The following is a 16,907-nucleotide window of genomic DNA, read 5'->3' as shown; positions in this document are numbered from 1 at the left end:
GGAATGGGATCATTTTACAGTGGAAAAATATTTTTATGTGTTTTCATATTTGGAAACCTGCACTGATTTCCTGAATGCTCAACTGTGTGTGTCTGTGTGTGTGTGTGTGTGTGAAGTTTACTGGCTTTGTAATAAGAGTGGGGCAAGTTAGGAGTGGAGGTAAGGAGAATAAGGTCTATTGTTTACTAGGATAACAAGGGGGAGGGCAATTCAAAATGATTACTGGAAAAGCTGAAATGAACAATATCAAAGATGATTTTGATTTCCACATTTCCATATAATTTGGTCCTTAAATCAAGGTTATAGTTTTATTTTCCTCTTGTCTCTTTTTTTTTTTCCTCGATTCTTTAAATGGAGGATTCTTGGCTGTTGAAATGGAACCTTGAATTAGAAGGCACAGATCAGGCCAGAAAACCAAATAAGAGGTCTGGTGATGGGGTCAGGGCTTTGGGGGCTTTGCCACTAAACAGAACCAAGAATGTGGAAATACCATTGACTTTCCCAGAGCCTCAGTCTATTTGGGAGTCATTCCCAGTTGCTTTATGCAATTATTCGTGATCTTCCAAAAGGTGAGCAATTCAAGCGTGCCATTAGGCCACTGGAATGTCATAAATTATTTCATTTTGAAAAATTTCAAGTATGTGACTATTACTCACACAGAAAAGTCAGCTTCCATTTTCTATTATTAAGAATGAAAGAAGTTGTGAGAGAACTACTCCCTTGATACTCTCTTGGACAAATGGCTATTACAAAATCTACAACGGTTAATCTGAGGAAATTGGTTTCTCCATACCCCTCCTTCAGTGAACATTAATAAAAAAGGAAGACAGTGAGGAGAGAATTGCAGGGCCCTGGCTTCTGAACTTCAACCTAGCGTCACGTAACCTCTTATTCCACCTCCTTCTGGCTGCCCTTGTTTATCTTTAATATACAGTCACCGGACGACCTGCAAACAGCAAGGTCCCGGGCTGAGTGGCCAGAGCAATCCGCCCAACCTCTCATGTCCGAGCATGGCTGCTTAGGCGGGTCCTTTCTCCATCCTAATCGGTGGTGGCTGAATATTACATATAACGATGTCTGTGGCTGAAGTTACACAATGCTCCAACAACCACTCAAGAATCACAGCTGTGCTGGTGTCCCGGGTATTGACCCAGCCTGTATCTTCTACACCATCAGAGAGCCTAGTGGTGATGTCATTCATTTTGACTGTCACTTGCCTATCGTGGGAAATCTCATTCTCCCCTCTAACCACACCCCATGTTATTATGAGGCAAGGTTTCTGCTTTCAAGGAGCAGGAGAGAGAACAAGATTCGCTCAGCACCGAAGCACCTTTTCCTTGCGAAATGCCCCTGAAGAAGCATGTTTCAGAAACCTGAGTACTTACGACTTGAACGGTACTCACTTTGTAGAAGCTCTGCTGGTCGGGTCGCTCCACTCTGAAAAGAAAACGCACAGACATTTACCATCCATGTTTTCTACTGTCAGATGATCATTTTGAATGAAATTGGTCTTGAACATGCAGCCCTTCCAGTTATACCCTTTCACAGAATCCTGCCATGAATAACAGATGGGAGAAAAAAGAAACCAATCGGATGTGTCACAATGTGACTTTTTATTATTGTTGTTATTCCATGTTTTCATGATATTAGGTAGGAAAGAGAAGAAAGTGAGGGAGGAGAGGAGATGCTGGGATCAAGAAGGATTTTTTTCGAAACACCTACTTTGTAAGGCGAATCCTGGGGTCAGATGCTGGGATTCCTATAAGGAAGAACACATACAATACAAATGTTAGTTAAATGATACAAGAGAAACAAAAGGTCTATTTGTTATCGCTGAAGATATAACTTGACTGATGTTGGCCAATAGGAAACCACTGTTAAGGATTCCATTAATTAGGCTACTGTCTGCAGCTCTATTTGAAGGATAAACATTTGCCAACCAAACCAGCTACAACACGGCCATAACTGCCATTTTATCAGAATTACACATGACTGGTATCTATCTGGAAATGTGTGCAACATGGGAACAAATGACCCATATGTGTGAGATTCAAGTGTATAATTTCTCACTTAGCTAGGCAATGACACCTCTATGGAAGTAAAGGGGACTCGGTTCAAACAAACAAGTGATTGTGATTTTTGTAGAAGTGTAAATAACACTGTAATTAATAGATTTGCTCAGTTGTTCTATTTTATAGAAACAACTCCAATTTTCTACCTTGACGGTGACACACATGCAATAGATGTATCTTATTTTCACAAGAGACACGTTCTTAAAATTTCATCACAAATTTGGTGAAGTACAGGAAGCAATTTGAACTATGCAAGTGGAACGAATTATCTAAAGGGATTTAAATTGTATTTGAAAGTCACCCTCAACACAATTCATTCAGGGTTTTGAGAAATCCGGATTTGCACACATCGGGCTCTCTGGGAGCATGGACACCTGTGTGGATCCTGACACGACTTGCAGGCAGAAGCTCTGCCTTGATGCACAGGGCACGCACAGCTCCTTGCAGATGGAGGAGAGAATATCAAAGGCAAAGCAAGTGTTCCGAAACTGGAAACAATGAATTCAAGCAAATACAAGAACTCGTTATATCAAGAACATATATATATATATATATATATACACACACACACACACACATACACACACACACACACACGTATGTATAACTGAATCACTCTGCTGTACACCTGAAACTAACACAACACTGTAAATCAACTACAGTTCAATAAAAAAATTTTAAAAAGAAGAATTAGTTATATCAATCTGCTGCAAGTAATCTACTCTTTAAGGCTAATCTTGCCACCCTAAAGAATAAAAATAAGATCACAGCATCATTTATCTTTAAGAGAAGTAAGCAAGAACAATGATGCTGTGTTTGAATCAAAAGTAAACCTTCTAATCGATTTAGCATGATTCTGTTGCCCAAGAGACTTATCTTCTGGCATGATTACTACTCCAGAAGATGACCTCCACAAGAGATGGAAAAGGCCTCTCAACTAAAGGGCTGTCACCAAGCCCACGTAGCTCAAAGCCTTCTTCCCCTCGCTGCTAGACAACTGACTTTTGAAATTAGACCCTAACAAGCTTGGCTATTTGATTCCCACCCGTTAGCAAATCATAGATGGTGAGAAAGGGGAAACACTTCTAGAGGCACAGCCACTAGGAAAATTGGGACGAGAAAACCGACAGCACAGGGGGCCAAAGAAAGACACAGCAAAGTTAGAACTTCAAAAGCACAAGAGTCTATGGCCATTCAATATAGAGGCAAGCATTCCTAGCCATCTCAATAGCTCCCGAGGACACAATTAGAGCATAGTATAATATTACAGCACTCTACAACAACTGATGCAATAATGACTAAATGATCAAGAAAGGCTAAAGCATGTTCAGGATAATTTTTATAGGAAGTCAGGAAAATATGAATTACATTTCAAAATGATTCCTATTACGTGATTCCTATGGAAGGATAACCTTTGGTTATCCAAGAATTTCAATTATCCAGATCACCTCATTTCCCAGAGTGCCAAATAAATGAGGAGTTAACCATTGGCAGGTCCTTAATGATATACCAATATTTCTACCTGTTATTTTTTTAAAGAGATTTCATTACAATTGTATAGGGCGAGTTTGGGCTTGTATACCTGGGGTGCTGGCCCCTTCCGCCGTGCAAGCTCTGTCGTGAATGGAAGAAACGGATGCTTTCTGAGAGGGTGGTGTCACCTAGTCCTGGTGCAAGCACTGAGGAAAGGGCCAGCACCCCAGGTACATGTATTTGCTGGAGACACCCACGTTTTGGAAGATGGAATTTGAACTGGATCATCTGCAAATCGGTGTGATAAAACATCACCAGAACACCTGGATCTGAAGACTGGTTCACTCGTTTATTAGCTGAGTGATTCTGAGCATATTACTTGACTCTGCACCTTAGTTTCTTCCTCTGTAAATTAAGGAGAGTCAAATTACCGACCTCTTTGAGTGACAGTGAGGGTTCAATTATTTACTATGTATTAAGTGCTTAGAACCAGGCGAGGCACATCGAAGCATTATATGCATTGCTAATATTATTGTGATTTAAAATGTACTTTTCTTTCAAACCAACATTTTGGCAGGAATCAAGCGAAACAAAAGAGTGGGTGGGTAGCCATCCTGGCTTCACCATTTTATCCCACTTGCTTCTACCTTTATCATGTGGCTGATGGTAGCACAGATAATTGGCCGAAAATGCAAATCAGGCCTGATTCCAAATTGTGCACTTACTACAAGAGCCCATTTCAACAACCAGTTCTATTGTAAACACTTGCAAATGTCAAAATTGCGACTTGCACGAATTATCTCCAAAATTGGAGAACACAGCTAAAAACACTGCAATCGCTGTACAAGTGCTGGATTCAGTGCCCAAAACAGATGAATTGATCCCTTGGCTGAGATGCCAGGGAGAAGGATACCAAGCCCAGGGATGTCTGACGAGGGAGACTGGCACTCCAGGAAGGAATGACATACCCCAGGACAGGGACAGAGGGTGTGGCCCCTCACAGTTTTGACCCCTTTCAAAGGTGGGAGGGGATAATTAAACACAGTTTAGGCCAGTGTTACTCTCAAAACGATGACTCTGAAAACTAAAGGATGTGACTGGGTTTCTCTTACAAATAAAGTCCAAACTCCTTGGCTGGCATTCAAGGCCTTTCCCAGAGATGCACTTACTTGCCTGGGGTTTGTGTCTCTCTGCTCCCCCTCACACAAACCAGGATCCAGCCACTCGAGACCGTAATAGTCTACATCCCATCACATCCCTTGGGTGCCTTTGCCACCCTGTTCTGCATGGAGTGTCTTTCTCTGGGGCCCTTCTCCACCTGTCAAAGTTGTAAGCAGCCTCCAGATGCTGCCACCTCTGAGCACTTCGTCAGTGCCCCCAGGGAGTGTTAGATCCTTCCTGGGCCTTTTATTCTCTATGAAGACACGTGCTACATTGTTCTGTCGTTTTGTGTTTTTCTTCATCCCTAATTTTAAGATTATCATATGTCCTCAGTAAGTGGTTTTTGAATAAATGGACGAATGGGTGGGTGGATGGATGGATGGATGGGTGGGTGGATGGATGGATGGGTGGGTGGATGGATGGGTGTGTGGATGGGTGGATGGGTGATGAATGGGTGGATGGATGGATGGGTGGATGGGTGGGTGGATGGATGGGTGTGTGGATGGGTGGATGGGTGATGAATGGGTGGATGGATGGATGGGTGGATGGATGGGTGGATGGGTGGGTGGATGAAAGGATGGATGGGTGGATGGGTGGATGGGTGGATGGATGGATGGATGGATGGGTGGATGGATGGGTGGGTGGATGGATGGGTGGATGGATGGATGAATGGGTGGATGAATGGGTGGATGAATGGGTGGGTGGATGGATGGATGAATGGGTGGATGGATGGGTGGATGAATGGGTGGGTGGATGGGTGGATGAATGGGTGGATGGATGGGTGGATGAATGGGTGGATGGATGGGTGGATGGGTGGGTGGGTGGGTGGGTGGATGGATGGGTGGATGGGTGGGTGGATGGGTGGATGGGTGGATGGATGGGTGGATGGATGGGTGGATGAATGGGTGGATGGATGGGTGGATGAATGGGTGGATGGGTGGATGGATGGGTGGGTGGGTGGGTGGATGGATGGGTGGATGGATCGGTGGGTGGGTGGGTGGATGGATCGGTGGATGAATGGATGGATGGGTGGATGAATGGGTGGATGGATGGGTGGATGAATGGGTGGATGGATGGGTGGATGGATGAATGGGTGGATGGGTGGATGGATGAATGGGTGGATGGGTGGATGGATGGATGGGTGGATGGATGGATGGGTGGATGGATGGGTGGATGGATGGGTGGATGGGTGGATGGGTGGATGGATGGGTGGATGAATGGGTGGATGGGTGGATGGGTGGATGGATGGGTGGGTAGGTGGGTGGATGGATGGGTGGGTGGGTGGATGGATGGGTGGATGGGTGGGTGGATGGGTGGGTGGATGGGTGGATGAATGGGTGGATGGATGGGTGGATGAATGGGTGGATGGATGGGTGGATGAATGGGTGGATGGATGGGTGGGTGGATGGATGGGTGGGTGGATGAATGGGTGGATGGGTGGATGGATGAATGGGTGGATGGGTGGATGGATGGATGGGTGGATGGATGGATGGGTGGGTGGGTGGATGGATGGGTGGATGGGTGGGTGGATGGGTGGATGGATAGGTGGATGAATGGGTGGGTGGATGGGTGGATGGATGGATGGATAGGTGGATGAATGGGTGGGTGGATGGGTGGATGGATAGGTGGGTGGGTGGGTGGATGGGTGGGTGGGTGGCTGGGTGGATGGATGGGTGGGTGGGTGGGTGGGTGGATGGGTGGGTGGGTGGATGGATGGGTGGATGGGTGGATGGATGGGTGGGTGGATGGATGAATGGGTGGATGGGTGGGTGGATGGGTGGGTGGATGGGTGGATGGGTGGATGAATGGGTGGATGGGTGGATGGATGGGTGGATGGATGGGTGGATGGATGGGTGGATGAATGGGTGGATGGGTGGATGGATGGATGGGTGGGTGGATGGATGGATGGGTGGATGGATGGGTGGGTGGGTGGGTGGGTGGGTGGATGGATGGGTGGATGGGTGGATGGATGGGTGGGTGGATGGGTGGATGGGTGGGTGGATGGGTGGATGGGTGGATGAATGGGTGGATGGATGGGTGGGTGGATGGATGGGTAGATGGATGGGTGGGTGGGTGGATGGATGGGTGGATGGGAGGATGGATGGGTGGGTGGATGGATGGGTGGGTGGATGAATGGGTGGGTGGATGGATGGATGGGTGGATGGGAGGATGGATGGGTGGGTGGATGGATGGGTGGGTGGATGAATGGGTGGGTGGATGGTTAATTTGATGGAAGGAAGGAAGAAAAGAAGGAAGACATTATTTTTTTTCTTTTAAAGTGTGTTATTAGAATATCCATGTCTACTCAGGCATTTTAAAAACTGATGGTGAGAAAAAATTCTTACTGAGAGCAAGTGAGGAAAAAAATTATATGAAACATTTGACTAGAACTGTAGGAGAAAAAGTTCTGTCAGTATGGTGTGTTGGTGTGTGAAGATCTGCCTGCTTGTGAACGAGGACTACAAGTGATACACAAAAGTGAAAACTGATCCATTAGACTGAAGAGTATAGGGGTTTCTAATTAAAAACAATCTTGGATGTTGTTCCACCATCTACTGGGTCTTTCTTTTTTTTTTTTTTTTTAATAGTATGCATTTTTTTTTAAATTATTTTTATTTATTTATTTATGGCTGTGTTGGGTCTTCGTTTCTGTGCGAGGGCTTTCTCTAGTTGTGGCAAGTGGGGGCCACTCTTCATCGCGGTGCGCGGGCCTCTCACTATCGCGGCCTCTCTTGTTGCGGAGCACAGGCTCCAGACGCGCAGGCTCAGTAATTGTGGCTCACGGGCCCAGTTGCTCCGCGGCATGTGGGATCTTCCCAGACCAGGGCTCGAACCCGTGTGCCCTGCATTAGCAGGCAGATTCTCAACCACTGCGCCACCAGGGAAGCCCTACTGGGTCTTTCTTAAGGGATGAGTTCACTCCTCTCTCCAGTCCACAAGCTCTGGGCACAGTAGCTTGGCCAGTGGCGGTGCTCTAGGCATTAGGATTCGCATGCCAGCGTCTGGTGGACATTCTCTTCAAGATGCTCTTTCAATAAAATGCTATTTGTATTAACAGCCCGAGGGACACGAGAGAGTCTACATTTTATGGCGCTTTGAACACCAAGGCCATTTCTATTTTTAAGAATCCAACGGGAAGATTGGTATAACTGACATCAGATCAAGGAAAATGGAGCAAGGAAGATAACTGACCTGTCCTGGGATGGAAAATGTGCTCTGCTCAGAGTTTCCAGAAGTATGCATGGCAGTGAGAGGAGTAGGCCAGGGATGGGTCATCTCCTGATGAGGAAAAACAAAGCAACTTTATTTGCAGGCACTTCGAAAAATGAAACACCTTCTTGGCACTAAACATGGTAGGCCCTTTCTAAATACTTACTGACTTAATTGGCCTACTTTTTTTCAGGGGGACATTCGGTCCCTTCCCCTGCTCCACACTGGTGCTTGAAGCCTATCTGCGAGACAAAGGGCCATCCCACATCCAATTGCACATTGCCAGTGACGGTGAGCTCACTACCGCTCAAAGCAGCCTGTCCCGTGTTGAGACAGCCTGATCACACTATTCTTCCTGGCTGGGAGCTAAAAGCCTGTCTCCCGGGAGTTTCTACCTCTGGATCGTATTTTGAAGCCGCACAGAACTCATCACCTCTTCTTTCGCCTGAGAAGCTGTTGGGAGACAGCAGCCATATCCCCTGGTGCTGTCTTTTCGCCAGGAGGACACATGGATGGCTTGTTCATTCACTGATCAAGAACCTTCTACTTTTCTTCTAATGCTTGAGTTCCGTGTTCTGTCAACTATCTCAGGCGCTCCCAGGAGGGAGTCCGCATTGCCTGGGGCTCCTCTAACTCGTGGTGTCCTGTTTCAGGTGTGATCTGCCAGCTCAGGGGAGGGCAGCACCATCACCACCCTCGTTCTGGATGCTCTGATAGTCATTTCTCTTGATGTAGCCTAACAGTTAGTGACAAGACTGCAGCCACGCTATTGACATAGTGTGTTTGTGAGTTCAAGTCTTAACGTTGGAAAAGCCCCTCTGGTGCCCACTCTCTGCTATCAGCGGGGGCACCTTCTCAGTTCTTTCAAACGCTCCTTTTGAAAAGAGGTGCTGTTCAAATCTTGCTTGAGTCTTAGGGCTCGTGGACAACGTGCTTTACCTGAAGAGTGGGGATAATTAAATCACATGCTCAACACCCCGGCCTCAGAGAGATGACAAAGTTTGTGAAGCAGGAGGGTACCAGCCTGTGCTGGATTCATCACATTTTGGTATATAAACATTAAATCTAAAAATCAATGTAATGATGGAAATGAAGGAGAGCTTGGAGGGTGGGGTGGATCAAAGTTTATGAAAGGCCTTTTTAATGAGTCAGTTATATAATACTTTTTCCCAGTCTTTATGGGTAACATAATTAGTCATTTCAAAGGTAACATTAATAACTCTCAGGTAGCACTAAAACATGTTTTTTCCTCCTTCTATAATTATCCAGTTCAGAAAGAGTCTTTGATGTATGCAGAGCTGTAATGCAACGAGATACTTCACAGATTCATTCACAGTGGCACTGCTGCAGCAGAATTTGTAAGTACGGTTCAGAGGAGCCCTGACACAGATTATTCTACCTGGCGCTATTTAAAAAGAGGCTGTAAGTACATTAAAAATGCATACAAGATTTAGAGGGGATGCTTAACCTACTTAAGAGATAGACTATTTCCAAGTGTTTTCGAGTTGTGCATTTGTACGCAGTTGATAACGTTCGTGACAAATGCTACTTACGTATTCATCAAAACTGGCCCAAAGTAACTCTACGTGACAACAGTTTAAAGCTGAATTTCCAGATACTCTGTGTCTTTAAAATACTCAATGATTGCTTTTAAATTTTATATAGTTTTTCCTGAGTAAGGCTGGTCTTCTCCAATATTAGTCCCATCATTTAAAACCGTGGTCCCCAACCCCTGGCCCGCAGATCGGTACTGGTCCGTGGCCTGTTAGGAACCAGGCCGCACAGCAGGAGGGGAGCGGCGGGTGAGCGAGCGAAGCTTCATCTGTATTTACAGCCGCTCCCCATCGCTCGCAGTATCACCTGCACAATCCCCCCCATCCCGTCCATGGAAAAACTGTCTTCCACGAAACCGGTCCCTGGTGCCAAAAAGGCTGGGGACCGCTGCTTTAAAAGACACAGGTCCTACTGAGCCAGAGTCAACCAAAGGGCAGTAAGCCCCAGCCTGGGATAGGCGTACTGTCTCTTCAGCAACCACGGAGCATGCCTCGATCAACGAGAGGCTTCGTTATCCATCCCTTTCCATCACTGGCTTTTAGAGGTGTGCCTCTGGGTTTATTCAAAAGTGTTTCAGACACCTGGATGGATGAATCGCTTCTCGAAAGTGTACCTTCTCCCCCAGGTCTGCTGTATTTATTGGGCGGCAGAATGGGATGATCTTGAGTTACTGTCGGAGCGCGCTGCCCCGCTGGCCAATCCACACGAAGCTATTGATACGTACACTGTCACATTTTCAATGACAACTGAGTCTCTGTATTTGAGAACGTGAGATTCATGAAGCAGCAAGCTGGCTCCGCGGCACCACCAATGCATTTGATTAAGATAGGGAGGAGGCAGCTGAAAGGAAGATAATTTCCTGAAAGACTGTCTTCAGCAAAGAACCTCGGTGCAAGCTCTTCCACTTCTCAAAATGAGTTAGGCCTGGAACGTGCACGAAGCTCACAGCAGATTTTTCACTGTTATTCTTTTCACTCACATGTGAAGGATATTAATCTGTTTTTATGTTCTTGCTACTCCCAAGATAAGAACACGCACCCACCCTGATCCACCTGTACTAATCCTCTTCCTGTTCATCAGGTGGGGATGAGCACCTGCTCCAAAGTGTTGGCAAGGCTTTGGCAACAGGCTCCAGGGCTGAGCACCTGTACTCAACACAAGCATGACTGCTCCGCTAACCGCAAAATTACACACACACACGCATACACACACACACACACACACACACACACACACACACACACGCACATGATATTGGTCTGAAACTCCTTCATCTCTGGGCTCCTTTGATCCTCCCCGAGAGAGACAAAGCAGGGATTCATCCCCCCACTGGGCAGTCGACGTAGTGGAGGCTGCAAGAGGTAGGGCCTCACACTGGCCGTAAGCGATCGCTGGGGATCGGGTCCACGGTGCACACTCTTTCCACGACACTACATGTGTCTCCCCTTCGTGAGGCTGACTAATGTGTTTTGTGGAGAAAGGACCAAGTAAGCAATGCTGGTTTATTTTTCAGTATTTCACAAGCAATAGAGCATTCGACACAATTTCTGACAGTGGGGCAGATGTTTACACTCCTGTGATCTGAAGACTCCCTAGTCAAACCCAGAAAAATCAGAAAAGGCCCTTTTCCACGAGCGGTTATTTTCCAAGCATATCCTCCAGGACTAGGACTTGAGCAAAGCCAAAAGAACTTGTGGGCAGCCCTGCTTTGCCCAACTTAGAAACAGAAACGGGGTGCCCCACGTGCTGAGGGGCAGAACACAGTCTGAACTCCAGACTCTGCTGATCTCAAATGCATCCCATACTCATCGAACACAGAGCTGGCTGTTATTTCAAGTATCTAGTATGTTGTCCCAAGCCTTGTCTTATTCACCTATCTCCAGTGCCTAGTCCATAATAACTGGCTAATATGAGATATTATCGTTAGTTTCTGAAGTTTCTATGTGTGAATTATCATATTATTAATAAGAATAATATCAAGATTTACCAACTGATTACAGTCTGTCGGGCACTTAGTTCTCACTCTTGGACTTTCTGTACCACAAACTAAAGAGGCAGGGATTAGCATCATACTTGTTGGACAGATGAGGAAACAGGCACAAAGAGGTGAAGTCCCTTTGATGGATTCCCTGCATTTTGTTCTATTAACTTGTACTATTATGTACCAGTCACCAGGATCCAGAAAGCATAAAAAGTCAAGTTCCTTCCAGTGAAGAGCTCACTCTGCTTGACACACTAAGGTGTCAGGGAGGAGTTCTCTGTGTGAGGCGTTGGGAAAGGCTTCATGGTGAAGGCGAGGGGAGCAGTGTCTGTGCACGTACGTGTGTGTATGTGTGTGTCTGTGTGTGAATAATAATAATAATAATGGCTCACGTTTTATTGAGCCCTTTGGTTGAAACAAACGCTTTCAGAAACATGTCATTCAATCAATAACTTAAGAACAAACATATAGAATGTCTGCATATCAAAATTGCAGGTGACACTAAACTGTGAGCATTCAAAACTCAGAAAGATCTTGCAAAACTGGCCTGAAGCCAATAAGATGAATTTTAACAGAGGTAAATGAAAACTGCAATTATATTCTACAAACCAAGTGTGAAATTGCAAAACGAGAAAGGCCACCTGACTTAGCTGTAATTCATGGGCTAAAAACCTAAAGATTTTAGTTGACTCCTAAGTAAATTTGAGGGATTTGGCAGCCAAAAGAACCAATGTCAGCTCAGGTGATATTTAGGTAAGCATGATGCCCAGAATGTGGAAGGTAACAGTCGGTTGTACAATAACAGTACATTTTATGAGACAGACCACATCTGAAACAGAGCGTGCCACCTGGACGCCCCATTTCAGCAGGGGCATTGGAATCTCTTAAAAGGGATGGTTACCACAACATTTGTAAATGCCCTTTAAGAGAAGGGGGAAAGTTTAGTCTACGGAAAAGGGAGGCTGAGGGAAGGTGTGAGAGGTGCATTCAGATACCCGAAGGGTTGGCACATGGAAGAGATTTGGGACCTGCTTTGTGGACCAAGAGGTTAGGACTAGCCCTATGCGTAGATGTCATTAGGGAAACAATTTTAGCTCAAACTAAGAAAGAATTTCCACTTGTGTGAGATTTCCAACCACAGAGCCTACTGCTTTAGAAGGCAGTGAGTGGCCCATATCTAAAAGGCGGGATAGCCCCTGGCTAGGGTACTGGGAAAGGGATTCCTAGAAAGGCAGGGGTAGTGGTGGGGCTAGTGGACCAACTGCACTGCCTTACACAATCATGTGATTATATTCTTTATCTCTGTAAAGTCAGTGATATTGATGAGAAGATGCAAAACTGAAAATGGACCAGTGGGGTTTTTTACGTGACATATAAACACGGCTGACCAAACTGGCTAAGGAAATTGATCCTGTTCTCAGGGACGGTGGGGAAGTGCTGGGCACGAGGGGAACCTGCTGTCTCACAGTGAGGCGGCTAACAGCCCAATCTGTCTGATTGTTTGCTCGGCTCTTGGGAAGTCCACCAACAGTGGAACCATAGACTTTCCTGGGTTTGATCACTAACACTCCTCCCAAACCTCTCTAGCGGTCTCAAAACCCTGTTCCATTTAATTGAATGAATATTCTTCTGTTTGGAATGCTCTTAAGACAGTCTCCCGAGCTTGTATCTCTGATTTCTATGCAAGTGCTGGTAGGGAAGAAGTATAAAATCAACTGTTACATTAGACAAGACTTCCCAACAAGGAGCCAACACAAAATGCAATCCACCAGGAAAACAAACAAACAAAAAAGCCTAAATCTTTTAAAAGTTTCTAACAGTAAGTTATGATTTCATTGACGTGGTGTAAAAACCCTGGCACTATTCCTTCAAATAAATAAATGACTGCTTTATTCAAAACTCTTTATAGTGTTGGCAGTTGTTTCAGGGAATCTGGAAATTTTCTGCATTGGCCCCTGGACAGTACATGCAAAAAATCCAGCTCACACTGGATGCCTTTGTCCTGGCAGCCCCCAAACCAGGGTTCCACTAAAAAAGAGCCTAATTCTAATTTAGAATCGGGGAGCATAGAGATCAGTGACCCCGCAGCTTCAGCATGTGCTCATTCAGACAATCTATTCATCTTCTTGCCATTGCCAGATGCAATCAATTCCACTTCATCCACTGAATGTAATGGGATGTGGATGGCCATATGCAGGACCTAGCCAGGCAACTTCTTCTGCACCAGTTACCCCAAAGGCTGCGAAAGGGGGACAGACCACCACAGTGATATACTGGGCAGAATTCAACCAGATCCATCAAGTTCTGCAAATTTCAGCAACAGCAACCTGAGGCCACAGCCCATGCAACTAATGGAATCTGACTCCCCAACAGATGATTGCCTTGTAAATATCGATCCTTATCAGGACATTTGTCTCAATTAGTTGAACCAATCAGAACAGAAAACTGGCCGTCCCACTAGAAAATGCTGTTAGACTGAAATTGCCTTCTTTGGTAAAGGCAATATTCGTACCAGTTCAAGGGTAAGAAATGTAAGAACTGGCCATCGAGAAATGTTTTGCAAAGATCAGGGGCAAAAAGGAAACCTAGGTGGAGGGCTTCTGCTCAAGAGTCCAGTTCAGGCATCAGAGGAATCTGAGGTTTCTCAAAGGCCATTTCTTACCTTTTTCGAGTTTCTAGCTCTTCTGTTTCAAATTAGTTTATCATTAAGTACATCCAAATGACCATCATTTAAAATATACTGACTTGATTGTGTGTGTGTGTATGTGTATGTGTGTATATATATATATATATGTATATATATATATATATATATATATATCATCCATGTTGCTGCAAATGGCATTATTTCATTCTTTTTATGGCTGAATACTATTCCATTATACACACACACACACACACACACACACACACACCACATCTTCTTTATCCATTCATCTGTTGATGGACATTTAGGTTGCTTCCATGTCTTGGTTACTGTAAACAGTGCTGCAATGAACATTGGGGTGCATGTTTTCTCCGGGTATACGCCCAGCAGTTGGATTGCTGGATCAAATGTTAGCTATATTTTTAGTTTTTTAAGGAACCTCCATACTGTTCTCCATGGTGGCTGCACCAATTTACAGTACATTCCCACCAACAGTGCAGCAGGGTTCCCTTTTCTCCACACCCCCTCCAGCATTTATTGTTTGTAGATTTTTTCAAGATGGCCATTCTGACTGGTGTGAGGTGATACCTCACTGCAGTTTTGATTTGCATTTCTCTAATAATTAGCAATGCTGAGCATCTTTTCATGTGCCTGTTGGCCATCTGTATGTCTTCTTTGGAGAAATGTCTATTTAGCTCTTCTGCCCATTTTTTGATTGGGTTATTTGTTTTTTTGATATTGAGCTGCATGAGCAGCTGTTTGTATACTTTAGAGATTAATCCACTGTCGGTTGCATCATTTGCAAATATTTTATCCCATTCAGTAGGTTGTCTTTTTGTTTTGTTTATGGAATACTACTCAGCCATAAAAAAGAATGAAATAATGCCATTTGCAGCAACATGGATGGACCTAGAAATTATCATACTAAGTGAAGTAAGTCAGACAGAGAAAGACAAATATCATATGATATCAACTTACATGTGGAATCTAAAATACGACACAAATAACCCAAGTACCAATCAACAGATAATTGGTTTAAGAAGATGTAGTACATAAATACAATGGAATATTACTCAGCCATAAAAAAAGAATGAAATAATGCCATTTGCAGCAACATGGATGGACCTAGAGATTATCATACTAAGTGAAGTAAGTCAGACAGAGAAAGACAAACATCATATGATATCACTTATATGTGGAGTCTAAAAAAATGATACAAACGAACTTATTTACAAAACAGAAACAGACTCACAGACATAGAAAACAAACTTACAGTTACCAAAGGGCAAAGGTGGGGGAGGGATAAATTAGGAATTTGGGAGTAACATATACACACTATTATATATATAAAATAGATAACCAACAAGGACCTACTGTATAGCACAGGGAACTATACTCAATAGTTTGTAATAATCTATATGGGGAAAGAATCTGAAAAAGAATATATACATATATATATATACACACACACATACACATATATATGAATATATATATTCAGTTTTATATACGTATAACTGAATCATTTTGCTGTACACCTGAAACTAATACAGCATTGTAAATCAACTATGATTCAATAAAGACAAATAAATAAATAAAAATAAAATATACTGGCTTGAAACAATTCTCCGGGCTTTCATAATGTTACAGCCATTTTTTTTTGTTTGTTTGTTTGTTTGTTGTCTTTTCTTTTTCAGAGCCATTTTACTGGATGGAATGACATGCTATATCCTCCTAGCATGAGATATTTCTTTACGGTTAACCTCCAGTTTGCTCCTTCAGCTCCAGGTCAGCTAAACCAACGTGATAAAACCTACACACCTTCACTGGCTGCTCCCCCCAGCAACATCTTGAATGATCTACTTTTAATTTCATTCATTCTAAAAACATTTATTGAGCGTCTACTCTCTGCAAGGCATCTAAGAGGTGGGCCGCTAGACCAGGTCCAGGCTCAGGGTGTGGCCGGACTCTAGGTAGCTAGAGTCTTCAAAATAAGAATGAGTGTAAGATAATGACACTTATTAGTTATCATTCAAAAGTAGAACTAAAATAAACTTGTCAGAGTTGGCTTTTTTTTTTAAGAATAACATGCAATTCGTTATCATTTTCCCAGAATCACCGGAGATTTGTTGATGTCTCACTGCTGGACAGATACACAGTGTATATGCAGCGACACAGCAGTCATTTAGAAAGCCAGCTTATACTATAAGTGAAAGGCACTGGAGAATGACAACTCCAGACAAAGGGAGACAGAAGGATAAATTTCTCTCAATCCCAGTCTAAGCCTTTTCAAAGACTTACACAAGATGTTAGTATTCCATTTCTAAGGGCTGCTGTAGCTTTTCAAACATGATAGCTTTCTTTCTTTCTTTCTTTTATTTATTTAATTTTGTCTGTGTTGGGTCTTCGTTGCTGCACGTGGGCTTTCTCTAGTTGCAGTGAGCGGGGGCTACTCTTCATTCCAGGGTGTGGGCTTCTCACTGCAGTGGCTTCTCTTGCGGAGCACGGGCTCTAGGCGCACGGGCTTCGGTAGTTGTGGTGCACAGGCTTAGTTGCTCCACGGCACATGGGATCTTCCCGGACCAGGGCTCGAACCCGTGTCCCCTGCACTGGCAGGCGGATTCTTAACCACTGCGCCACCAGGGAAGTTCCCAGGTTCTGGGTTTTGAGAGTACTGTTTTTGGGGGAGGGCCCTTCCAGAGCCTCCTGTGCCCTTTCCTCCCCAGAGCCTGGGGATGAAGGCATCATCACTCTCACTGAACTTGCCTGAGGTGCTGCCCACAGAGCCAGGTGTATATGCCTTAAATTT

At 44.5% G+C, this 16,907-nt stretch overlaps 1 protein-coding gene across 4 annotated transcripts in view; it reads right to left on the bottom strand.

The window, feature by feature from the left end:
• The window catches only part of AFF2 (ALF transcription elongation factor 2), a 498,852-nt gene that overhangs the window by 154,597 nt on the left and 327,348 nt on the right, over window positions 1-16,907 (bottom strand). For 2 of the 4 annotated variants that reach the window (XM_057538448.1, XM_057538449.1), the window contains exons 5-7: window positions 7,899-7,985; window positions 1,723-1,759; window positions 1,404-1,437 (exon numbers count right to left, since the gene is read on the bottom strand). In XM_057538448.1, the coding sequence (XP_057394431.1) occupies window positions 1,404-1,437; window positions 1,723-1,759; window positions 7,899-7,985 (158 nt within the window). The remainder of the gene's footprint in view (window positions 1-1,403; window positions 1,438-1,722; window positions 1,760-7,898; window positions 7,986-16,907) is intronic. The other 2 variants (XM_057538450.1, XM_057538451.1) reach the window with 1 other exon arrangement.

The sequence above is a fragment of the Balaenoptera acutorostrata genome, chromosome X, assembly GCF_949987535.1.
Source record: "Balaenoptera acutorostrata chromosome X, mBalAcu1.1, whole genome shotgun sequence".
Lineage (NCBI taxonomy): Eukaryota > Metazoa > Chordata > Mammalia > Artiodactyla > Balaenopteridae > Balaenoptera > Balaenoptera acutorostrata.
This window is presented reverse-complemented; position numbering and strand designations above follow the sequence as displayed.